This window comes from Myxocyprinus asiaticus, chromosome 23 (genome assembly GCF_019703515.2).
Source record: "Myxocyprinus asiaticus isolate MX2 ecotype Aquarium Trade chromosome 23, UBuf_Myxa_2, whole genome shotgun sequence".
In the NCBI taxonomy this organism is placed as follows: domain Eukaryota; kingdom Metazoa; phylum Chordata; class Actinopteri; order Cypriniformes; family Catostomidae; genus Myxocyprinus; species Myxocyprinus asiaticus.
In genome coordinates, this window is record NC_059366.1 from 28,160,291 (window position 1) to 28,187,201 (window position 26,911).

The window sequence follows — 26,911 nt, forward strand, 5'->3', positions numbered from 1 at the left end:
TTCATTATACAAATCTTCTGAAGTCATCCAATAGCTTTGTGTTTGATTGTTTTGTAATCTGCCGTTAACAGCAAACATGAAGAGAGATCACATAATAATATATTTTTAAAGATGCAGACAGTGGAGTTCACCACAGATTTTTAAGATAAAATAGTGGCCTAGAATCATCTGTTTTCTTTAACCAAAATAATAAAGAGTACATTTAGGGTGTTTTGCCCAATCAAAAGAAGTGATTAACACTGAACTTCACAAAAGCAACAAACAGCACCACATTCAATTTCCTGCTTCAGACATTACTCTGGAAAATGACTTATTTAAGCTGAACTTAACCTTTGGCACAGGGAAAGTGTGCAGCATCCCACTCAATCACACAGCATTTTGGGACTCAGAGTGCCATGACGTGTGGCTAAAGTCACTGTTGCTGGAGAGTGTCTTTTGGCTTCCTGTTTGTCTGTGGCAGCAGTGTCTGGTAAGATGTCGGTGTGTGCTGTGTCTGCTCAGTGCCAGTACATCATACTCTCTAAACCTCACAACCTCTCGCCTAGCTTAGACATGTTTTGCTTCAACTTTGGCTTTTATCTGACCTGAAGGGACCTCCATACAGTGGCAGTCCTGACTCACTTGGTGCCCTAAGTATGATAAGACATGACCAATAGAACTAAACAACACTTTTTCCTACTTATTAGCTCTTTTTATAAATACAAGTCAGGACATTACAATGGTATCATTTTTGTTTAAAATGACCTGGGTTAAAATTCCATGGAACACAAAGGAGATGTTAGGTAGAATGTTAGAAACTTAACAGCTTCAGTCACCATTCACTTTCATTGTATTGGAAAAAGAGCATAAACATCTTTCACAATTTCTCCTCTTGTATTCCATGGAAGAAAGAAAATCACACAGGTTTGGAACAAAATGAGGGAAAGTAAATAATGGCAGTTTTTCATTTTGGGGTAAACTATCCCTTTAACTTACGACCAAATTAAGTATTTTCATTATTTCGACATGAGGGTGAGTACATAATGACAGAATTTTTGTCTTGTTTTGTTTAAAGCAAATGACCTGCATAAGGTGCAACTTAATTGGATTGATCTTTTTTTTTTTTTTTTAGCTACAATAATCGTGCTATACTTTTTGGAGGAAGTTGCATGTAAGGTCCAATTGGCTCAATAATCTGAGCAGGCACATGCCCTCAGTTTGAATGAACGTGGCGGACACTTCTGCCTACATTAATGGCCTCATGTTTCCTCTGTCTTTTAAGCTGTGTGCTTGTTTCCCACATACGCAGGCAGTTTTCCTTTGGAGAACTAGATGGACGTCAGATCTCAACAAGGACGGAAGAGGCAGGAGGGAATGTGTGATTGTTTTATTTCCTGCTAGTCAAAGACATTTCACTATGGCCTTGAAGCTTTGTCATTCAGCGTTTGTTGAAACGAGTCGGCAGTCTTTGGTTTTGACTATTTCCGATGGTTTAAATTGTCCTTTTCTCATGGAAACTCACCCCATTGCATTGTGAAAACCAGGCCAGGGTCACAACTGTGTCCTTAAATTAAGTTTAACTTGGTGGACTGGGTGGTCTGTCAATCAAACTGGGAACCACAAAGTAATAATAATAATAATAATAATAAAAAGGATTTTAATGCATGGCAAGCTCCTTTCAGTATCACAGTCCCAACACAAACAGCTGGAGGAATGTGGAGTTCCTCTGGTGCAGCCAGAGTATCCAGGCCCCATAAGATGGAGAACACAGATATGAAGTGGCTCATACTTCAGGGATTATGAGTAAATAATTTCAGTGGTATGGATGTGACATTTGCAGTGACATTGTGAAATTTAACTTCATATATAAAGTACTCAATACCAGTATATCAAACTATTTAAATGCATAACCATAGACCCCTGCAGATAGAGTACAGACATCAGAAAAGTTTCAGTCTAGACAAGTTTTTTTTTCCAGTTTAGATAGGAAAATTACCATTTTCCATGGTATGGTTGATATTTTCATGGAATTGCCCATACATAAATGTCTCATAAAATACTGATATACGTGTATATATACGTGGATATAATCATTATGATGGCGCCGCAGATGGCTGCCTCGGTGTGGAGCTCCTCAGTTCTTTTGTTGTTTTTATTTGTTTGTCCTGTGTTTGGTAATCTTTTTCCAGTCAGTTTTAACAGAGACGAACTGCTGAACATTCGACAGCATGTACCAGACAAATTTTTCCCGGTTTTCGAATATTCAGACGTTTTGCTAGACATTTTAGTTGGAGGCGCAGCTCTGCTGTTCAAGAGACGCAGGCAAGGGAGATGAGCCGGTGTGCTGGTCAAACTCCATCGGCACGGATTTTGAACAGCGCTGCCGAGTATTCACTTAGCGAATCTCCGCTCTCTTCCCAACAAAACGGACGAACTACATCTCCTTACCTGCACAAACAAGGACTTTTCAACCTCTGCTGCCTTGTGCTTCACAGAAACCTGGCTGAGTGAAGCCATTCTGGACAGCGCGTTACATCTGCCGGGCTTCCAGCTGTTCAGAGCAGATCGCATCACGGAGTTAACAGGGAAAACGAGAGGCAGTGGAACATACTTTTATATCAATGAAAGTTGGTGTACAGATGTAACAACGATAAAGAGGATGTGCTGTCCTAATTTGGAAGCACTCTTTATTAACTGTAAGCCTTTCTACTCACCGCGGGAGTTTTCCTCGTTTATTCTGGTGAGTGTGTATATCGCACCAAACGCGTGTTTGAACACAGCGCTGCAACAGCTGGCTGATCAAATCACAGACATGGAACAACAATACCCGGACTCAGTTATTATTATTCTTGGGGATTTTAACAAAGCAAATCTCACACGTGAACTGCACAAATACAAACAGCACATCACATGCCCCACCAGAGTCAGGAACATACTGGATCACTGTTACACAGCAATAAAGGATGCATATCACTCTGTCCCTAGAGCAGCTTTGGGACTTTCTGATCACTGTCTGGTTCATCTTCTTCCAACCTACAGATAGAAATTAAAATCAACCAAGCCAGCAGTAAGGACTGTAAAGAGATGGACCAATGAAGCAGAACGGGAACTACAAGCCTGCTTTGATTGCACGGATTGGAGTGTTTTTGAGGCTGCAGCCACAGACCTGGACGAGCTCACAGATACTGTTACATCATATATCAGTTTATGTGAGGATATGTGCATTCCTACTAGGTCTTATTTAAAGTTCAACAATGACAAACCGTGGTTTACAGCAGAGCTCAGGCAGCTTCGTCAGGCCAAAGAGGATGCTTACAGGGGTGGGTATAAAGTCTTGTACAATCAGGCCAGGAACACACTGAACAGGGAAATCAGAGTGGCTAAAAGAAGATACTCTGAGAAGCTGAAAAACAAGTTTTCAGCTAACGACCCTGCATCAGTGTGGAGTGGCATGAAACAACTCACAAATTACAGGACTCCTACCACCAACCTGTAGGGAACCAACAACTAGCTGACGACCTGAATGTGTTCTACTGCAGATTTGAAAGGCCCAATCTCACACCCCACACCACTCTGACCTTCACTTCACACAAACACCAACACCTCCTGCAAGCCCCCCTCCTCCCCCTTCCTGCTACTCAACCTGCACTTAAGATCTGGAAAGATGATATGAGCCGCGTCTTTCGGAAACAAAAGACGAGGAAAGCTTCAGGCCCAGATGGTGTCTCACCAGCGTGACTTCGATCCTGTGCTAACCAGCTGGCCCCCATCTTCACACAGATCTTCAGTAGATCACTGGAGCAGTGTGAAGTCCCATGCTGCTTCAAATGCACAATCCTTATTCCTGTCCCAAAGAAACCAAAAATCACAGGACTTAATGACTACAGACCTGTCGCCCTGACGTCTGTGGTCACAGGAACTCTCTCTCTCTCTCTCTGTCTCTCTCTCTCTCTCTCTCTCTCTCTCTCTCTCTCTCTCTCTATATATATATATATATATATATATATAAATTCCAAATATTCGGTTTTCCATTTTCTGTAAACTGCCAAGAACAACAATTCTATTTCATAATCCACACCTGAGCCAAACATAAATACAAATATAAAAACAAACATAAATTATTTCAACAACTCCAAATCTCCTAAAAGCAATTTTGTCTGCACCCAAAACAATGTGGCACTGAAAGTGCAAAGAACAATATTACAAACTAAAGCAACAACTGCTGAGTGCCAAGACTGAAATAATCATTCACTCTTTTCAAACAGGTTTCCCAAACAATCTCCCTGTCTTCCATTGTTCGAACTAACAGACCCAAAACTCATGCTATTGGTTGAGCAAATGCTGCAGTGTCTGAATGATTGGGATGCTCAAACAAACCGAGCAATGTTTTGATAGCACCGCAGAGCCACATTGTTTACACTTTTGGGGAGAAACAACCTAAGAATGGCTAACTCACAGTTGTCTCTGCATATTAAGCTGGGATAGGAAAAAAGTATTTAACATTAAAAAAAATATACGCCACAAAACCAGCATCTACTGTAGCAGATAAAAAATATCCCTCTGGCTTTCTGTCTTTTGTGATAGTCCAGAAGTATACTGTGGAATACTGTATTGGCATTTAACAGCTTTTGTCCCATGGGGCCAACAAACAACTCTCACATACATACTGTATGCACACATGTGGGCATGCAACAAACAGGTGTCATGTTTTGTCAAAGCTGCCTGTCCACAAACCTGGGATGAAGCTCTCCTTGAGAAAACAGTCACTTAAACTTCATTTATGAACTATCATTAGGCTTCTTTGATCACACAATGGAGTATGCTTTTCTTTTAACTGTACCCTTCTGTGTCTTGTTAAAAAGCAATCTACTTCAAAAGCCTTGGCTTTTGTGTGATTTGATATCGGGTAAAGAGCCTCTCAGGTCTTCAGTTTGGGTTGTAAAGCAAGCAAGGAGTATTGCATTTGCATTATGTAGCCTACTGCTTTGATGTCAACGTCACGTGTAATACATCTTTAGAAAGAAATAAGAATGTTTCTTTTTATCCTAATGGTTTTCAATTTTGGCTGCTCTGTCCATCGCATAACAAATGCATGTCTATGTCTTTCTATGAAATGTAGGCAACTGTTGTACATAGAACACTTTAAACACAATAACACCAGAACTCACCCAAGTTAAACAAGAACAAGGAAATACATATCTATATGTATTGCATTACAAATGTACAACCAACCAACGGTTTAATTAAACTCAATTAATCTTCATGGCACCATTCTTGCAGTAAATGTATAAGTACGAGGCAAGAAAGGTTGCCTCCTGACTTGATTTTCCATTAAACTATTTCCATTAAACTATCAACTTTGTTTCTCCAAAACTTGCTTTGCAGTGGGTAAGCTCCTTTTAAAAAGTAGCTAGCTAAGCTACAAATTACTCTACAGAAAAATTAGCTCTTCAAAGATGAAAGCTACTCTTTGGAGAAAGTAGTAACACTGCAAGCAACATGAAAACTAAGCTACCTCTTTTTCTCTATAAATATGAAATATTAAATATAGTCAGCTGCAATTTGCTGTATGGTGGCGCAATGCTGCCGCGTACTGATAATTTTTTTCGCTCAATTATGTCGTAAAAATGACATCTTTTCTTGTAATAACGAGATAATATCTCATAAAAATGACATCTTTTCTCATAATAATAAGATATGGCATAAAAAGAACATCTTTTCTCATAATAATGAGATATTATGTCATAAAAACTACATCTTTTCTTGTAATAACAAGATATGTCATAAAAATTACATCTTTTCTTGTAATAACGAGATAATATGTCATAAAAACTGCTTCTTTTCTCATAATAATGGGATAATATGTCATAAAAACAACTTCTTTTCTCATAATAACAAGATATTATGTCATAAAAATGACATCTTTTCTCATAATAACGAGATATTATGTTGTAAAAACGACATATTTTCTCGTAATAACGAGATATGTCATAAAAACTAAAAACTTTTGCGTAATAACGAGATATTATGTCGTAAAAAATTACATCCTTTCTCATAATAACGAGCTAGTATCTCGTATAAACGATATCTTGTCTCATAATAACGAGATAACAATATCGTAATTTCTCGTATGGTAATCATGACACAGTTATTTAAAATTATTCATCTTTATTTTCTTCTCTGTTTAAGCCATAAATAAATGTTACAATGAGGAATTAAACAATAATAAAAAAATAAAACATGAAGGACATGGCTTTTGTGAATCGGTTGTTGAGCTACAATTGTTAATTAAATTAATTATTATTATTACTCACTCAATAAAATAACTTTTAGATTAATGCATTTTAATTTCATAATAAAATTGAGAACTGAGTAATCTTCAATAAAATAAAATTACAAATAGGCTAAAATACACTAAGTTCAGTTAGATTCTGCAAATTCATCGAAATATTGATGTACAATAGCTTTACTTTAACAGTTTTTAATGAAAAAGTTTAATTAATTGCACACTTTATTAAGTGGCAAATTATAATGATGAGTCAGCGGGGTTGAGATCCAAGTGCAGCTTTATTAACAATAAACGTTGTAATATAGACTGGCAGGGATCAATCACCAGCAATAGTAATATCCAAGGCAAACCAGAGAGATAGTAATTAAACAGGCAAGAGGTCAGGGCAGGCGGCAGGCAATCACAGGTAATATCCAGGTAAACAGTGTAGTAACAGTAGGCAGGCAGCATCGGGTCAAAACAGGGTAAACAGTCCAGGATCATACATCAGAAATGTCAGCCAGGGCAAAACAAGACTTCGCAATGACAGCGAGTGAGAGTGAGACATAAATAGCTGCATGAATTGGAAACAGGTGAACAGGTAATCATTGACAAAAAAAGCAAGTGAAAATATTCTTGAAAAATTAAATAAAGGCTAATTAAACAATCAAGACCAATAGCTCCTAGTTTTATGTTACATTTAATTTCATTCTGAATTTTGCTTAAATACTTGATATGCTACTGCTGTTATTTTTAAAATCTGTTTTAAAAGCACTAATTTCTTAATTCGTTTTTTTGTTGTTCTATTATTTTTTTATTTGTTTCTATTTTTTTTGTTTTTGATTATTCAATTTTTTATTTTATTTTATTATTATTATTTTTCTATTATTTGTTTCTCTGTTCTCATTTGATTACAGACTGTTGACTTGAATAACTACTTGAGATCTTCAAACAATGCTTAAAAAAAACTATTATTATTTGTTGTAGTAGTACAGGTATAGGAATTCTCAAGAATCATCAAATTTCACTACTGACTATGTACATAGTGTATGCAGATCTTGCTCTAATAACTAATAAGATCTTGTTCCATAATGTGAGCACTCCTGCCCTACACGGTAACCATATAAGCAGGTGGGCTGAGACATATAAAGTGATACTTAGCCTTAGTTAATTCTCAGATGCTCAAACCATCTTGCTAAAAAGACAGCAGATGTTGTTTTAATGTCATAACTCGTTATTAAGAGAAAAGATGTCGTTTTTATAACATAACTATCTCGTTATTACAAATAAAAATATGTTTTTACGAGAAAAGATGTTGTTTTTATGACATAGGCCTATTATATCGTTATTAGGAGAAAAGATACTGTTTTTATGACATATCTCGTTATTACGAGAAAAGATGTCGTTTTATGACATAACTATCTCGTTATTATGAAAAAAGATGTTGTTTTTATGACATTATCTCGTTATTATGAGAACAGATGTCATTTTTATGACATATTATCTCGTTATTACAAGAAAAGATGTCATTTTTATGACATAACTATCTCGTTATTATGAGAAAAGATGTTGTTTTTATAACATATTATCTCGTTATTACGAGAAGATGTTGTTTTTATGACATAGCTGTAAATTATAACGATATAAACATAATTGAGCAAAAATAATGTAGAAGTACGTGGCAGCATAGCGCCACTGTATTGATCTAATAGGCCACAGAAAGAAAGAAAAAAACATCTCAAATGAAGTACACTAACAACAACAAATTATATAGCCATTCCATTTATTGTTATAGTGTGTTTCAACGCTGTGTTTGGGTTGAAAATGTCTTTACCTGCAGTACAGAGTCGTTTACAAACTGTAGAAACACAAATGTGAAGACCTTCTTCATTGCTAGTGGCAAATGATAGGATACATTTTCAGATTAAGTTTCAATTGATTGTAGGTGTTATCATCCGCCAATTCTTCCAGCGCTCTTTTTGTTCTTTGTCTTGTAAACAAAGTATTGCCTTTCTGTATCACCGAGGGAGAAAACGGTTCTGTTGAGAAACCGCCCCAATCAATTCAGTGAGTCAGTAAACAGTCCAAATGATTCAGATTGAGTTGCAAACCATTTCAGATAATTCTGTTAAAGTTGCAGTATTTAAGATTCAGAAAGCTTTGTTATTAATGACACCTGTGGCCGTTAAGTGAACTGCAGCCGCCTACCTGTTGCTCGTGCTAGCGCTTGTGCACACACTCCATAGGGAAGCAGCATCGGCCATAACAATGACGTAACGTACAAAGAGACAATGTGATTCACCAGCATCGTGCTGACAGATGAGGTAGCATAATTAAAATTACACAGTTATGATTGTTTTACTACAAAATTTGAGACTGTATATTATATTTGACTCTCCAGTGCTGGAACAGGGCTAAAACAAAGTGTGGATATAGGTCTGACTATGCAAGACTGTAGATTGAAGTAATGACTTTTCTTTGCATGATACATTGACTGCATTTATATGATAGCCTATGTCGGCATTAGCTAGCTAGCTAGCTTTATCAATAGCTGTTAGCTAAATTTGGTGGATGATGACAGTATCTGTTTATAAAATAGACTGTACATTATAAATATATTGACACAATTCAGTATTTCAACACAACTGTCATTTTGATATATCGATGCGCTATTGTTTTATAATAATAGAATGTATATATTTTCTGAATAACCAAGTAACATTACACTAATGAATGGGTCTTTTTACATTATCTTGAACATTGTCTAGCATTCATTTCATGTGTTATTGTAGTTTACTTTGATGAATAATTACAGATTAACATTGTTTATGACAGTTACTGTGCAGGCAAGCTCAAGTTAGCTAAAATTACACAGATCAATCCTTATGGCACTATATTTCACATACTTTGCAGTTATGTAAGCTTACCTGTCCAATAAGAAGAATGCCAATTCAGGGTTGGTTTAGATCCCCAAAACCGAACAAAGGTCCCTCCAGGAATCAGATGCCCTGCCAATGTTCACTCTACTCACAACTCGTTCCTGCTTAGCCAGACGGGAATCAGTAGTTTTTTTTTTTTTTTTTTTTGGCTTACTCTGAGTTTGTGTAGGAGTCAGTGTTGTGCTGGGAGCCGAACATTTGCTGGATTCCATCTCTAAGATAATGTTACCTAGTGTTGCAGTTTGTTTACGCTGTTGAATAGCGGAAGAGAAGCTATTACTGTCTCAGGCAAGGCTCTCGGGAGCGCGCATAAATGTCACATCCTTTGGATTTTCCTGGCAAAAGCGACCCCCTCCCTTCGCATGAAAATCAGTCTACAGGCTTTAATAGGCAACCTAGGAAGTCCGGGAAGGGCTCATTTTTTAAGTTGCGTTACAAGTTGTTCACACATTGGCAAAATAAAAGGCGAATATTACATTAAAATTGATACATATTGCACCTTTAACGCATTTAACCGATTCACTGAAAAGAACCGACTCAAACGAGTGATTAATTCACGAATCGGCCATCACAATTCATGATTCTAAAAAGCTGACAGAAAATTCAGGTCACACGACTTGATTGCTGAAATATTGTGAGGGAAAATGTTGGCAAATCAACAAATCAGTAAAAGCAAAAGTACCCCGATACTGAATAGCTATGTGATTTAAAAACGTGTAGCTAACACGTTATCACTTTGGAAATTCTTAGCTTCGTTCCATTTAATCTCATTGCAGTCTTGGAGAAACAAACAGTCTCATTTCTGATTTATTTTAATTTTATTTCCTATGGGTCAGGGTGACAAGCTCTAAGCTGTTGTTGTTAATATACTCACAGGGAGCAGTGATGCAGGCTGACCAGGCCCCAGAAAAGAAGCTGTGAGGAGTTTCACAGTCTTACTAGAGAGGTCACAGCTTATCAAATGAAGAATTTGGTTGTTCTAACTTTCCAAATTTTTAGAAGACAAATATGAGCTGGTTTTGTTTGGCTTGTTTATTATCAGGGTGAGGAATGCCTGATGTTTTTCAGAACTGAGAATGGAAGTGAGAGAGCTTTTAGAATGTTAGTGTGGGAGTTCTAGCTTGGAAACTCCACTCACAGAGCCTAGAAATTTAACTCTAACTCCAAAGAGATCTATGTCAGACAGTGTGCACAACGTCTGTATTTCAATGTCAGTTCCTCTCGTAAATCAGACTTTTGACATCCGGTGTGAAGTCTGATACACTTTGCAGATATTTTTCTGTCCAAGAACCGGCCACTTAAACAGAAACTACAGTTTAGTTTGTTTTGCATGCTCTGTAGGGATGGGTACATCTGAAAATTATGATACTAGCATGGAATAAAACACCATTTAAATAATAGTTCAGCAGTATCAGCGAATGATTGAACAGACATCACTAAAGAAATTAGTGGAAAATGTGTGTAGTTTGTTGTCAGAATTTGTTTCTTCAAAAGAAATATTGTAAGTATCAATTACTTCACAGATTTATCTCAGAATGCAAAGCAGAATACATTGTTCTGCTAACGGATATCTTACTTGCTTCTAAACAAATTTCTGTCTCAAACAAAACACTTAAAGGTATATTCCCGGTTCAAGTTAAGCTCAATCAACAGAATTTGTGGCATAATGTTAATTACCACAAAATAATAATAATAATATGTTTAATTTATATCGCGCTTTTCCCAAGTTCAAAGAACTTTACATGCAACAACAAACATAAATACAGGTGCATCTCAATAAATTAGAATATCGTGGAAAAGTTCATTTATTTCAGTAATTCAACTCAAATTGTGAAACTCATGTATTAAATAAATTCAGTGCACACAGACTGAAGTAGTTTAAGTCTTTTGTTCTTTTAATTGTGATGATTTTGGCTCACATTTAACAAAAACCCACCAATTCACTATCTCAAAAAATTAGAATATGGTGACATGCCAATCAGCTAATCAACTCAAAACACCTGCAAAGGTTTCCTGAGCCTTCAAAATGGTCTCTCAGTTTGGTCCACTAGGCTATACAATCATGGGGAAGACTGCTGATCTGACAGTTGTCCAGAAGACAATCATTGACACCCTTCACAAGGAGGGTAAGCCACAAACATTCATTGCCAAATAAGCTGGCTGTTCACAGAGTGCTGTATCCAAGCATGTTAACAGAAAGTTGAGTGGAAGGAAAAAGTGTGGAAGAAAAAGATGCACAACCAACTGAGAGAACCGCAGCCTTATGATTGTCAAGCAAAATCGATTCAAGAATTTGGGTGAACTTCACAAGGAATGGACTGAGGCTGGGGTCAAGGCATCAAGAGCCACCACACACAGACGTGTCAAGGAATTTGGCTACAGTTGTCGTATTCCTCTTGTTAAGCCACTCCTGAACCACAGACAACGTCAGAGACGTCTTACCTGGGCTAAGGAGAAGAAGAACTGGACTGTTGCCCAGTGGTCCAAAGTCCTCTTTTCAGATGAGAGCAAGTTTTGTATTTCATTTGGAAACCAAGGTCCTAGAGTCTGGAGGAAGGGTGGAGAAGCTCATAGCCCAAGTTGCTTGAAGTCCAGGGTTAAGTTTCCACAGTCTGTGATGATTTGGGGTGCAATGTCATCTGCTGGTGTTGGTCCATTGTGTTTTTTGAAAACCAAAGTCACTGCACCCGTTTACCAAGAAATTTTGGAGCACTTCATGCTTCCTTCTGCTGACCAGCTTTTTAAAGATGCTGATTTCATTTTCCAGCAGGATTTGGCACTTACCCACACTGCCAAAAGCACCAAAAGTTGGTTAAATGACCATGGTGTTGGTGTGCTTGACTGGCCAGCAAACTCACCAGACCTGAACCCCATAGAGAATCTATGGGGTATTGTCAAGAGGAAAATGAGAAACAAGAAACCAAAAAATACAGATGAGCTGAAGGCCACTGTCAAAGAAACCTGGGCTTCCATACCACCTCAGCACTGCCACAAACTGATCACCTCCATGCCACGCCGAATTGAGGCAGTATTTGAAGAAAAAGGAGCCCCTACCAAGTATTGAGTACATATATAGTAAATGAACATACTTTCCAGAAGGCCAACAATTCACTAAAACATTTTTTTTTATTGGTCTTATGATGTATTCTAATTTTTTGAGATAGTGAATTGGTGGGTTTTTGTTAAATGTGAGCCAAAATCATCACAATTAAAAGAACCAAAGACTTAAACTACTTCAGTCTGTGTGCATTGAATTTATTTAATACACGAGTTTCACAATTTGAGTTGAATTACTGAAATAAATGAACTTTTCCACGACATTCTAATTTATTGAGATGCACCTGTACATTAAAACAAAACACTAAAACAATACAGTACACACAAACACAACACAATGTTCCAGAAGTCCAATGTATTAATAGCGTAGTTTCTATATAAAGTTCTATATATAAAAATAAATAGTTTCTTGTTGTTCTTGTCCCTTCTTTTCTTTAAAAAAAAAAACCCACAAATCTGGGTTACAGTGAGGCACTCATAATGAAATTGAATGGTGCAAATCCATAAAACATGTTAAAATTCTCACCGTTTCAAAAGTAAAGCCACAAGACATAAACAAAATGCATGTTAACATGATTTTAGTGTGATAAAAACCTTTCACTTATTAACCTTTTCTGTGTGCATTTTACAAGTCTACAACTTCCAATTTTACAACTTTGCTGCCATGATGATGTAATGCCACAAACCCTGTAATCCCAGTAAAGAACAATTTAACCAACTTCACAACTTAAATAATACATGAGTTTTAACAGAATAATATAAGTGCTTTTTTTAAATTATAAGATTTACATTTCTGCATTGAAATCTTCAAAAAACTGGCCCTATTCACTTCCATTATAAGTGCTCACTGTAACCTCGAATTTTGCTTCTTAATTTGCTTAATTAATTTGCTTCTTATTTATTTATTTATTTATTTATTTATGGTAATCAACATTATGCCACAAATGCTGTCGAATGCGCTTAACTTGTATTGAACCCGGAATATTCCTTAATTATCTCTAAAAGATTTGATGACACCTTGCAAACTTGGCAAAGTTTGAACAGACTCTGGGCAGTCCGCAGGCTGAGACAGTTGTAAAAAATTGCATTTCCCAACCAGGGTGCAGCAGTATAATTATACTGCATCTCTCTCACTCTCTCGCTCGCTCGCATAGAGCATTCCGCATCTCACTGGATGCTTGTCGAGCATGCAGTGAGCCAAGGAAGCACATTTCTATACCATGTCTCTGCAAGCAAGCATTGCGTTAAAACAGTCGCTCTATGCGAGCGAGCGAGAGAGTGAGAGAGATGCAGTATAATTATACTGCTGCACCCTGGTTGGGAAATGCAACTGTTTATAATCAATGAAGCTATCTACAATGCAAGCGTGCGACAATGGAGCGATCTAGTTTTGCCTCGTCACATCATTGTGCTCGCTCATATGACAGCAACTTTGACAAGAAAGGCAGGAATAGCAAAACTTATTTGTGTATAATGCTACCAGAACAGCTGCAGAGTGAAGAGAAATGCTTAAAATAGACTACTTCATCTTGTTAATAACCTGGTACATCTTTCATCACCATCTGACCTTTCTGAACATCATAACTACCTGACCCATCATAACTAACTGACCCATCTGAACATTAACTAATGTAGCAGCAATGTCCTCTCCTTCAGGATTTTATCTGTTAATTTTCAGTGCATTTTGTCAGCTTTAAACTGAATACCATTGGACTTTTAAAGGGATAGTTGACCCCAAAATGAAAATTCTGTCATCACTTACTCACCTTTACATTTTTGCAGGCCTATACAATATATGACTTTCTTTTATCCGTGAAACTCAAAACTCTCAGTCACCATTCACTTTCTCTGTATAGAAAAAAAAAAGATGCATGAAAGTGAGTGGTGACTGAACAATCATCCTAACATCTTCTTTTGTGTTCCACAGAAGAGAGTAATTCCTATGGGCTTGGAACAACGTGGTCCAGCAATCATGACTGAATTGTCATTTTTGGGTTAACTATCCTTTTAACTACCTGTTAAAGTATTTTAAAACATGTTTTTCAAGAGCAACAATATAAATGTAAGTCAGCACATGATTGCATGTTTTGCTCGAAAACAAGTGACTGAAGAGAAGGGCTATAATGTAGGTTGTATACTAATAAAATAATTCCATCTGAATAAAACTATAGGTAAGAGATTTTGTACTAGTATTACGAGTCCCCAAGATTTAGTAAATTCTCAAAGGGCGCCGTGACTGAAAAAAGGTTGGGAAACACTGCCTCACTTGCAACCTGGGAGAACATAAATGAATACACACACGTGTCTGATTGTCCAGATAATTTTCTTGTAATATTGAGTATGAACTGTCCGCTGGGACAGTGACAATCAAAATATTATTTACAATACACTCCAGACAAACCAGTGAAATAGGCAAGAGCCAACCAATAACTAGTCTTGAGATCAGTTTAAGGAGGCAGACCTGGAGTCCTGCATTAATAAGCTCCTGCAGGCATGTTTATTTATTGAAGCACTTCCGAACGTTGGCTTTCAGGCTCAGAACACAGCACTCTTTTCATTTCACACATTAATGAAGTCTCTGGCCTCTGGCTTGCACTTGGAGTTTCATTGTCATGGAAAATGACCACCAACCCTCTCTAGCCTGTATAACGACAGCAGACTGGAGTAGTAACCCAAGAGTGATTGAGGTAAGAAAGAGAGTAAAAGAAGGGGTGAATGCAGATAATCTTCCAAGTCTCCAAGGCTGCTGCATTGACAAACTTAAATTGTCAATTAAGGTTCCATAGTCCCTTTAAGATAAAATTTTTACTCTATTGATGGTATGCATCAAATATGCATTCCTTTTCGCAGTATTACATAATTGACAACTAAATACATCTCGCTTTATAACTCACATTTGGCACCCCTCTGTGGACATTGGCTTCCGCCAATGAGGGCAGTAGTTTGAATTTCAGTAAGCACAGACCAAATTGTGCTTAAGAACTGTCGACCGACTGTTGTCGTATTCACAGTGAGATGGGTCTGCAAATCAGAACTTTTAGGAAGAAAACACAAGGCATCTTGAGCTAATCCAACTTCTGCTCTCTCATATAATCCACCAGCACTTCAGACATTATATTGAATAGACACCCGTCTGATGTGCCCGTTGACTTATGGGAATATTAGCGTGGTTAAATTGATTTCATTAACCACCAACACGTGCAAGGTGCCTCCATTGGATCACTTCAAAGAATATCCTTGCAAAATTGACAGAACAAAAGCAGAATCTTAAAATATAAGAGGCTTGGTGCATGATGCTGAGACAATGAGAGATGACAGCGATTCTTTAAAGCTAATTTGCATGGAAGGCGAACAGGAGAAATGATTCCAAAAACCCTGTCAATGAAAAATCTCTGACTAAAGGCCCAGTCATACTTCGGTTGATCACATTCTGTATCAGATAGCGCCTGGTCGACCACATTGCTTTCCTGAGTATACCCCATTGAACCTGAGTGCAGATGGACACCTTTGACTGCTTTGTGATACTCTTTTAGTAGAGTCATTGGCCAGTGCATGCGCAACTATGCGCACAGATGATGACCGCATCCATGGGTCGAGAAAATCTAGGCGGCACACGGTCAGGCCGAGCAGACTGGCTTATGACGAAATTTAAGTCACGCATATTGTGTGCGGAGCCATCAGCAACACGGACAACCGAAGTATACTCAGGTCTTAATTGTTATCATTTATAAAATGTTGTAATCAGTTAAAACCAGACAGAGGGTTGTCAAACCAGTAAACTGGTTTACAAACACACACACATGCACGCATCTCCGTTACACCCCAATAGGGCTGAAACAATTAGTCGACATTATCGACAACGTCGACAATAATTTTCGTTGTCGAATAGTCATTTGATCTTAACGTAACATAAGATCATATGAAACTCTAATGATTGCACACAAGAGCAGCACTGCAGCTCGCGCCTGACTGAGGAGAGGAAGAAAACACATCTCACAGTCCAGACGCACTCTAAACTTTCCAAACAGCTTCAGGTGATGTAGATCGCAAAGTATGAGGGAATTATAATGCAAAAATACAAAATAAGTAAATACAGAAGCACTCTTGTTGTGGAATAAGCAGAGCCTGAGCTGACGCTCAGCTTAAGCAAAACTTGCGTGTCGAGCGTCTTTAAAGGAAACACCCTGGCGTTACATCTTTAATGCAGTTCTATTTAATGCGTTATAGCTTTATTAAAGTTAAAATAATACGAAAATTGGCATTTCTCTGTGCAGTCAGCGCCTCTTCTATGAGTTGCGTGAAGTGTCCCCATCTAAGGGGGAGAGATTGAAACTGCACCCGGCTGAGGTACCTCAAAAGATGATTTTGTCCTCTTTATTGTTAGCAAGCACGTTTAATACAACCTTTTAAGTCGGGGCACAAGCTGAATAGTTGGTTTAGAGCTAATGATTAATCGTTGCAATAATCGCCCGAATAGTCGAATAATCGTTCTAATAATAGTTAGATTAGTCGATTATCAAAATAATCGTTAGTTGCAGCCCTACACCCCAATATTGCTTTATCAGAGGAACTATGTCATGCTTGCAAGCAGATGAAAGAGAGTGGATAGTGAGCGATGGAACAACTTTATGCATTTCCTGGCAAGGCAATTTCTCTGTGTACCCTGATTTGTTTGGGCACTTCTAGGAAGGGAAGCCCCTTTGGGTTAGGCCCAGCCACACAGACTACTTATGTTAGAGAACTCGCTATTAAGAAAGGTTGGCTGCTACCATCAGTCAGCCCCGTCTGCAAGGGCAACTAACATATGACCAATTTCTGATGTTTTTACTACCCAGCACCCAGTCAAAATCATTAAATCTACTGAATGGAATCACAAAGTCCTTGTGTTAAAGGGATGGTTCACCCAAAAATGAAAATTCTCTCATCCTTTACTCACCCTCATGCCATCCCAGATGTGTATGACTTTCTTTCTTCAGCAGAACGCAAACAAAGATTTTTGGAAGAATATTTCAGCTCTGTAGGACCATACAATGCAAGTGGATGGTGATCAGCACTTTAAAGCTCCAGAAAGCACAGACAATCGTAGTAAAAGTAATCTATATGACTCCAGTGGTTAAATGAATGTCTGGGTGAGAAACAGATCAACATTCTAGTCCTTTTCACCATAACTGTTTCCTTCCGGTCGCTCTCCAGTGCGCATCCATGAGGGAAATCAGTTTACACTGCCTCTCGCATGACGTAAGGTTGTGTGAGAATTATTGTATTTACAAAATGGCAACTTTGAGATTCTATTTGGAGCTGACCTTGGAAGTTACTATGTTTCAATGGAAAACTCATAACACTGAAAACGGCTTTGTTTTTTATATATGAATCACTACATTAATTAATTCTCCTCTATATGTTCTTGCAAAATGTTTAAGAACAAAGAAAGTGCTCCTGGTAACAGGTTTATGGCTAAATAAAATGGCATATCAAACAGAAATGCGTTCACTATTACCTTTCACTCTTTTGGTCTCTTCAATGTTGTTCTTTACATGGCATCACAAGTCAGAGCTTTCATAGAATATTGAGATCACAACTTGTAATTATGAGTTCTACGAATATGTGAACGCTTTTTACAAGTTGGAATCTTATAATTATGGTAATTCTGACATGAAGTGAATGAGCCACTATACATTCTCATTAGTAGCTAATGATTAAGTAGCAAACAATTTTATGAATGACAGGCAAGGACAAATTATGGTCCTGGCATCAGCCTCTTTGGAGCCAACCTCCACAGTTGCGAGACCTAATGTTCAAATAACAAGAAATTACAACACAAACATGTTAAAGGGATAGTTCACCCAAAAATGAAAATCCGCTCATTATTTACTCAATCTCATGATATCCCAGGTATGCATGACTTTATTTCTTCACCAGAACACATTTGAAGAAAAATAGAAAAATATCTTAGCTCAGTAGGTCCTTAAAATGCAAGTGAATAGCGATTTCTCTTTTGAAGCTCCAAAAATCACAGACAGTCAGCATAAACGTCATCGACTCCAGCTGTTAAATTAATGTCTTCTAAAGCGATATGATCACTTTTAGTACGAAAAAAGATAAATATTTAAGTACTTTTTAACTATAATCTAATGTGAGGGTAAGCTTCACGAGAGGGTGGAGTCCAATCGGTCTCTGGTGTGACGTATTCGCTTTGCCATGATACCGATGTAATCTCACATTCTCCATTCGGTTGAGACATCCAGGATAAGCACACGAATGCACCATTGTGAGTAAAGAAACAGATAAATACAGATCTAAACCAAAACCAACAAAGCTTCTGTACAGCATTCCTCCTTCTCACTTGTAAAAAGTGCTGCTCTTCCGGCTGTGACTCACGTGCATTAATTCTCACGTGTTTCAAATTCCAATGCGTTTACGTCACACGTACTTACCACTGCCGACCGGAAGCATGAGTTTAAAAAAGTACTTAAATATTTATCTTTTTCAAACCAAAAGCGATCGTGTCGCTTTAGAAGACATTAATTTAACACCTGGTGTTGTATGGATGATATTTATGCTGACTGTCTGTGATTTTTGGAGCTTCAAAAGAGAAATCTCCATTCACTTGCATTTTAAGGACCTACTGAGCTAAGAAATTCAAATGTGTTCTGGTAAAGAAAGAAAGTCATACACACCTGGGATATCATGAGGGTGAGTAAATAATCATTTTTGGGTGAACTATCCCTTTAAATAAAGTTTACATTTTGAGATAGAGTCACAAATTTGCAATTACAAAATTGAATTGGCAACACATTTCAGAAATATTGTTTCTTGACTACTTCTTGCTTTCAAAGGAGGCAGAACATTTTAATGACAGATTAGTTCATCTGAAGTGATGTTATACACTTGATCCAAGTTCCACACTGCTTCTTCTCTCGCCACATGTCTGGCAGCTCAAATTACTCAAACAGTGCCCTGTCTGAGGCTGCAGCAATTCCTCAAGGCCTGTCTTGTGTCAGAAGCCCCTGAGATGATCAAACATTGTCTTATTCAAAGGCCTTTCCACCTCCCATTCATACTCCCACTGGAACACAGATATGACACCCTGTTTATTACCTCCTCTTTGCACTTTTTCAAGATTTGCAATCTGTTTGAGTTTGTCTAAAAAAAAATTTTTTTTCCATTAAGTGAAAAGCCAATTGTGTTTCCATCTACCTACCAACCGTGAGCAATAGCAGTTTGCTTTTTTATGACAATGTTGGGAACTCTTAGGAGTGAGAGTGACTGGACTGCTCTCAGTGGCCAGTGTGTCCATTCTCTTCTCCATCAAACAGATGGTGCATTAATCTTTAAAACTTAGTCATCCAGAGCCAACGAAATGGAACTACATTACTGAAAACTGCTCTTTATGCAGCATGACACAAATTATAGTACAGTGTAAAACTTTCACGCCATTAAGACTGAAAACTTTTTCAACTTTTTAATTTAATGGAATATTCCAGGTTCAATACAAATTAAGCTCGATCGACAATATTTGTGCCATAATGTTGAATACCACAAAAAATAATTTAGTCTCATCCCTTGTTTTCTTAAAAAAAAAAATGACAAACTCTGGGTTACACTGAGGCACTTAAAATGGAAGAGAAAGGGGCCAATCCTTAAATGTTAAAATACTCACGTTTTCAAATGTATAGCCACATGATGTCAACAATGGGCTTTTTAACATGATTTAAGTGTGATAAAATCACTTACTAACCTTTTCTGTATAAAGTTACATCCAGTTTTACAACTTTGTTGCCATGACAACATAAGGCGCAAACAGTAAAAGCCTAAAACGACTGTAAAAACTGTGATTTAAACAACTATACACTGCAAATAATACACAAGTTTTAAGATAAGAAGTGTTTTTATAAAATTATACACTTCACATTTCTGCCTTTTAACCCTCCAAAAATTGGCCACATTCACATCTATAGTAAGTGCCTCACTGTAACCTCGATTTTCGCTCTTTTTAAAGAAGAGGAGGGACGAGTCAAAATAATTGTTTTGTGGTAATCAACATTACGGCACAAATGCTGTCGATTGAGCTTAACTTTTATTGAACCTGGAATATTCCTTTAAGAGAGCAATTAAACTTAAATACAAATAAAGTGGTTCCACAGTTCATTTTAGCTTTTCAAGTACTTTTTGAATTCAATTGGTTTTGTATTTAACTGGTGAGGAACATGTAGTTGAAACTCTGAATTCTCTGTAATAAAATCGAGCAGAAATGAGAGACATTATTGACAAGTTAAATTGCTGGAAATTTTTGTTTTAGTTATATCATAATGATGAAAACAGTTTTACATGGTAGGCCTACTCTAAGCAGATCTAATTACACAATCAAATGGTGTTAGGAAATTGGTACTTAATGTCAATATTGATTCAGTAAATTTGCACAACTTGGCTCGAAAAGACAAATGGAATTGTAGATTTACGACTCTTGCTTTAATCTATTATAAATAAACCTAATTCCACAGAGAGTTCCAGTGTAAGATAATAAGGTTAAATCCAAACTGAAATCTTAAGCAAAAGTAGAAAAATCTCTAATGTTAGTTGGCTGGCTCTTGTATACTGTTTATCTCATTCAGCCTGTTTAACCAGGACAGTGGTAAACCAGAGCACCTTCCTGAGTGCTAGGAGAACAAGAGGCCCATTATGTCTGTCTGTCACAGCTGAGTCAGGAGACCATTACAGGTGGGAACTTTGAAATATTTTGTTACAATATAAAAGCCATTGAATCAGCGTGTGGACCGAATAACCCTCAATAGCATCACATGAAGTCAATCTAAGCCATCTAAGGAGAATATCCCGTTTTCTAAACCATGAAATGGAACACACTTAGGAAATGTGAATGGGGAACTCAGTGAACTTCTACCTCAAACCAGACAAATTCTGTCACATTCAACCACGCTTTATGGGACTTTGGCACAACGTACCAATACTAATGATTATGGCATTGTTCACCAACTGTGCAATTTCCTTTTTCATTCTTAAAGAATGTGACTTTTGAGGGAATAAAGGAAACTGAATGTGGCCTTATGATGTAAGTGTTCATGATGGCAGCATGATGTGTTTTTTGTGATGGTAAAGCTGCATAAAATCCTGCAAATTTTTAAAGGAACATTTGTTTAAGAGAAAATTTATATAAGTTTAGTGTCGGGTTGATCTTACCCTCATTATGTAAACAAGTATCAAATGTGACTACCAGGGAGGGTTGTGTTTATGTAACTGGTCCTGCTTAACATGCTTCGAGCGGGATTCGAACCGGCGTCGGATGGCATGGGAGGCGGGCACGCTATCGAGGAGGCTAAAGGCTACAGCCTCTATTGTCAGTCGCTAGTGCACCTCATGATGCCTGGAGAGTGAGGTTTACACATACCGTGCAGCCATCACGTACCAGCTGGCTCTCATTACATTTAGAATAGCAAGTCCATAGAGCCTAAGCAGGGCTATTCGTTCCTGCATAGTTTAGCTGCAATCCTACTCAGCACATCTAATCCAGGTAATCAAGGTCTTCACAATTACTTGAAAATTACAGGCAGGTGTGTAAGAGCAGGATTGGAACTAAACTTTGAAGGATGTGGCCCTCCAGTAAAGGAAGTGGAAAGCCCTGTTGTAGAGGATTACAGGTTGATTTTGAAAATGGGACACATACTGTACATTCCATAGTACACAAATTTGTAAACTCTCCCTTCACTCTGGTGATAAAAAGTAGATGTTTATAATTAGGTGTGGCTCTGGGTCGGTGCGCTGAGCTTTAACCTTGGTGAAATGTGCTAAGCTGCAGTTCTGTGGTCTGCTCATCACAAAGAGATAAATGAGTTTGCTTTGATGCACATTTGCTTGGATGAGTAGACAACTGTGAGTTATTGATATGGTCACTGAAAATCCCTTCCTTTAAAAGAACCTATTGAACCGAAAGTCCTCCAAACAAAAGTATGTTGTATTGTAGTCTCACATGTGACATATAGTATTACATGCTAAATAAAAGTGGGTGAAAATAATTATGTAAATCATTTGCATAACTATATTGCCTAATGTAAAATAATTTGATGTTCCAAAAAACAAAGCAGTAAAAGAACAAGGAGGATTGTTATTTCAGAGTTACCAGATTTAAGGCAATACCATTATTTAGTTTTTTTGTTTGTTTTTTGGGGGGGATTTTTCCCCTTTTTCTCCCAATTTGGAATGCCCAATTCCCAATGCGCTCTAAGTCCTCGTGGTCACATAGTGATTCGCCTCAGTCCGGGTGGCGGAGGACGAATCCCAGTTGCCTTCGTGTCTGAGACAGTCAACCCGCGCATCTTATCACGTGGCTTGTTGAGCGCGTTGCCACGGAGACATAGCACGTGTGGAGGCTTCACGCCATCCACCGCGGCAACCAAGCTCAATTCACCATGCGCCCCACTGAGAACAAACCACATTATAGCGACCACAAGGAGGTTACCCCATGTGACTCTACCCTCCCTAGCAACCGGGCCAATTTGGTTGCTTAGGAGACCTGGCTGGAGTCACTCAGCACGCCCTGGGATTTGAACTAGCGAACTAGCGAACACCAGGGGTGGTAGCCAGCGTATTAATACCATTATTTTTTTAAACAAACTCTTTGAAAACATTTTCTATCATTAAAAATGTTAAACGTCCAAACTTCCAACAACTTGCAGCATCTTTACTCCAATCACTGATTTGCCCAGATGTATGTTAAACATAAAAAAAAAAAAAAAAAAACATATGCTCAATAATCTGCTGTGATTTTGTTTATCCATGTTTTTACTTCAATACTTCAACTGAAAGTAATTCAGAGTTTTACTGTAAAAATTTCTTATGGCTACAAAATATCAAACAAAAATCAATTAAAAATGTTATTGTGATTTACTTTTAAGAGCATTTAAGAGGGTATATGGTTCTTAAAAAGTGTCAGAGAATAACTTTTCCATTTAGAGGCAATAACTGCCATCTGGAATTGATTTACAAGGGCATATTTTTATGTTTATGGGGGTATTTATTTCTAAACATATAACAATATACTGTATATTTCTTTTTTAAAATACTACAATTGTATCAGTTCATCTACATAAATTCTCAATCTGAATAATTAGATTGAGAATATATTTTATCTCCTTGCCAGAAAAGTAAATAAATATGAAATCATAGTTTGTATAATAATGTGTAACTAGGCGTAGAATAGAACTACATTAAATGTTATAATCACAATAATAATAATAATAATAATAATAATAATCATAATAATAAAATAAATTAAAAAAGACATAAACTTTCTGACCCTGGTCTTAAAGATGATCATTTTAGAAACAGCATACCATTTTATCTACCTTTAACTACGTGTGTGACTAAAATGTGACATTTACTAATGAACTCTTCACATTCTCTCACATATTAAAGTTGCTCAGTTTATTTCACTAACTGAGACCGAGTTGACATTAAATGACAACTTCTTTATTAACTAAAAAAATTAATCGAACATATACTCATATGGGACATTTGCAGCAACATCTGCCTCTCAAGCATACTTGCAAAAATGGGTATTACTTTGTAATTTGCTATATGTAGTAGACTCTTTCCATTTAAAAGCATTAGAGTACATTACTTGCAGCTACAGATACCTTGTTAAAGCATGGGTCTATGCTTTGCTTAAGAGCATTGTGGCGATAGGGCAGGACTGTGATTTCTGTAACTGGACACGTCTGAACACCCACCACTCCATTACTTGTGCAGTGACTTCAGTAAACTGCCCCCTATGCATTCTTGAACAGACTTTTACAATCATCTGTCTCAAAGGATTAAGATTTTCATCATCAATGTCTGTTTCATGACCAAACCTCTTACCACATTTAGAACTGTTCACACTCCATTTCTCTCTTTTATTCACTCAAGTTCAGTTTGACTTCCCTCCAATTTGCCCATAATAATTATGAGAACCAAAGGTTACAGAACAAATGCTAAAACAATATGCCTTAAAGCTGTCAAACACTAAATGCTGATAAAACTGAAGCAACTCTTGTAAGAGCCACTTCCTTTGTCTCTTGATATTATTTTCATACAAATAGCACTCATTAAAGCATGCAACACAGTTCAGTGTGCATTTTCTGTGATGTTTCTGACCAGTGTGGGACAGTGTGGTGGTTGCAGATGTAACTGCTTAACCTCAATGACCTCAGCTGTCCTCTCAGCACAAATGAAACAACAACATCCTGTCTTGCAGCACAGAGCAGTGCACCAATCTGACAGCTCGGCTTCCTCCCTACGTAAGCGCTCCTTACAAAATGTCAACACACAACATTTTCTGAATATAAAAAGTATGTCAGAGTGAGTGTATTTGCCCTAAATTAGGGTAATCTAATCTCTTACAAGGGGTGTACAGAAAATCTCTAAAACCAATAATCTTAAACCTCTTTCCAATAACATTAATGCAACATACATAGAACAAACCTTCTGCGATCTTGGTGTGTTGAAATGACAAATGGTCATGTCTATCAAATCCAATTCTACAGTATCATTGATTATACACCTTAACGAATGTTTTTTTTTTATTTTTTTTTTTTTATTTTTTTTAAAGCAAACCAGCCTTAAGTATCTACCACCGTCCTAGACAGTGTCTGCGAGCTGTTTATTAATTGAAATGCCTGAATTACTGCCATCATAATATTTATTATTCATCAACACTGAAGATGACTTATAAACATGAGCTGTCAGCTACTAAAAGAAGTGATGGTCTGAAATGTTGTAAATAGTTATAAAGTTCTGCTAAACAGTTATATTTTATAACTAACACTCTGGCATGCATTTAAAACAGTAGATTACATAGATCAAACATAGATTAGCAACACTGAAACATAGATCTGCATACCTGCATTACTCATTCAGAAAGAACAAAAGCTAAAATAGCAGCATTTCAAACACACATGATTTATGAAAAATAGAGACATTTAAATATAAAATGTATTAACGCTCAGTATAAATAGCATACGGTGTTGAAAGAAATAATGCGTGCAATGCAATCTTAATAATTCTTGTTATTTGAAGTAACAGGTGAACTCCAAATGCGCAAGTGTGAATATTCACGATGTTCACAGTGATATCGTCAATAGCAAATGGAGTAAAAACAGAACATTGTCACTTACACGAAAGCATGGTAAACGAATGCCCAGGCGCGCGGTCGCTCCAGGACATTGTAGAGGCAGTTCTGGAGCTTCCTGTAGCGCGCGTTTCTCCGGCCGCTCTGCGCGCTGTAGGTGAGCGGTTTCCCGAGCAGGCTCAGCCGGGCGCCCTGCTTTCTCCTCAGGTTCTCCGACCCTCCTGCACCTGTTGTGCCGGGCGCCGAAAGCAGACTGTCAACCGTCCTGGTCGCGTTGTTCATCGTCCCACGACCGGCTTCGACATCTTTCATTCCATAGTGCTGAGAGGTCTTCATCCAGAGACCAGTACCGCCCTCATCGCCGCTGTGGTTGCGGGGCATCGCATCACCAGCGCAGACTGGAAACGCGTATCTGGCACCAGCGGTGCGCACATTTAAAGAGGCAGTGATGCGTAACTCTCACGTATACAACAAGATTCACGGTCTCCTATGTAAAAGCATTGAGCGTTTTATTGTTCTGCTCAATTCTCTTAAATATTTAAGATATCTAACATCGGGATCCTTATTGTGCTTCACCTACTGACAAGTGTAGGCATTCAGCTCATTTGCAGGCAGGCTGAAAGATTTGGTAAACTTCTAAACCTTCAGATAGTTCAGGCAATCTGCACGCGCCGCCGTGAGATTGGAGTTTTGAGGAAGCCTCACCATCTCAGCGGAGGAGATTTGGCGAGGGGAGGGCATCACCCGACATTAACGTAACACGCTCTCTCTCTCCCTCCCTCTGTCCGTGACTGTAAACCATAGGCTACTGTATTTCATTCCAGATGTCCTCACATGATATAAAAATGCTAAGCATGCGCTTTCTGAAGTGAGCGTTTTTGGTTTTATTTCCCCAAAACATGTAGATGAGATAATGTCAGGATTTAAAACAAAAATGGAAAATTTCCACCAAAACAGTTATTTTTTAATTCACAAAATGCGATTAATAAACTGCATTTCCAAGTGTTTGGCATAGCCACGCGCTCCTTCTGCAAATGCCCATTTATGTCGACCTGAGAGAGAGAGAGAGAGAGAGAGAGAGAGAGAGAGAGAGAGAGAGAGAGAGAGAGAGAGAGAGAGAGAGAGAGAGAGAGAGAGCTGCGCGTGCATTCTCAGTGATTACAGACAGCACGCAGCTTATTATGGTCCTTAAGGCATGTCTGACAAGCTCCTCAAAATGGTAAACTGGGGGAAAGTTCGTTAAGCCTGAGAGACTCTCTATCATAAATTACTGTATATCTCGTCAACACTAACCTGAATAGGCTACACTACACCTGTTGCATCATCTCAAAAGTGTAACTGTCACTGAAGGAAGGATGTAATTCACGTCACACATCACACATATTTGCAAACAAATACAAGACAAATATAGGATGCTATTATTTTCTTAAGTTGTTAATTGTACGCATTTACGTTCTCTACACTGTAAAAGCAAATAGTATACCTTACAATAAAAATCATAGTAACTTTAATTGAGTTTAACCAAAAGGTTGTGTTTACTATAGATTT

At 37.7% G+C, this 26,911-nt stretch overlaps 1 protein-coding gene across 15 annotated transcripts in view; it reads right to left on the bottom strand.

Moving 5' to 3' along the window:
* The window catches only part of LOC127414338 (potassium voltage-gated channel subfamily KQT member 5-like), a 208,564-nt gene extending 182,405 nt beyond the window's left edge, over positions 1-26,159 (bottom strand). For 6 of the 15 annotated variants that reach the window (XM_051652267.1, XM_051652269.1, XM_051652266.1 and 3 more), the window contains exon 1: positions 25,410-26,143. In XM_051652267.1, the coding sequence (XP_051508227.1) occupies positions 25,410-25,744 (335 nt within the window). In that variant the 5' untranslated portion in view covers positions 25,745-26,143. Of the gene's footprint in view, positions 1-25,409 lie in introns of all 15 variants that reach the window. The other 9 variants (XR_007892781.1, XM_051652280.1, XM_051652275.1 and 6 more) reach the window with 6 other exon arrangements.
* Positions 26,160-26,911: the final 752 nt, after the last annotated feature.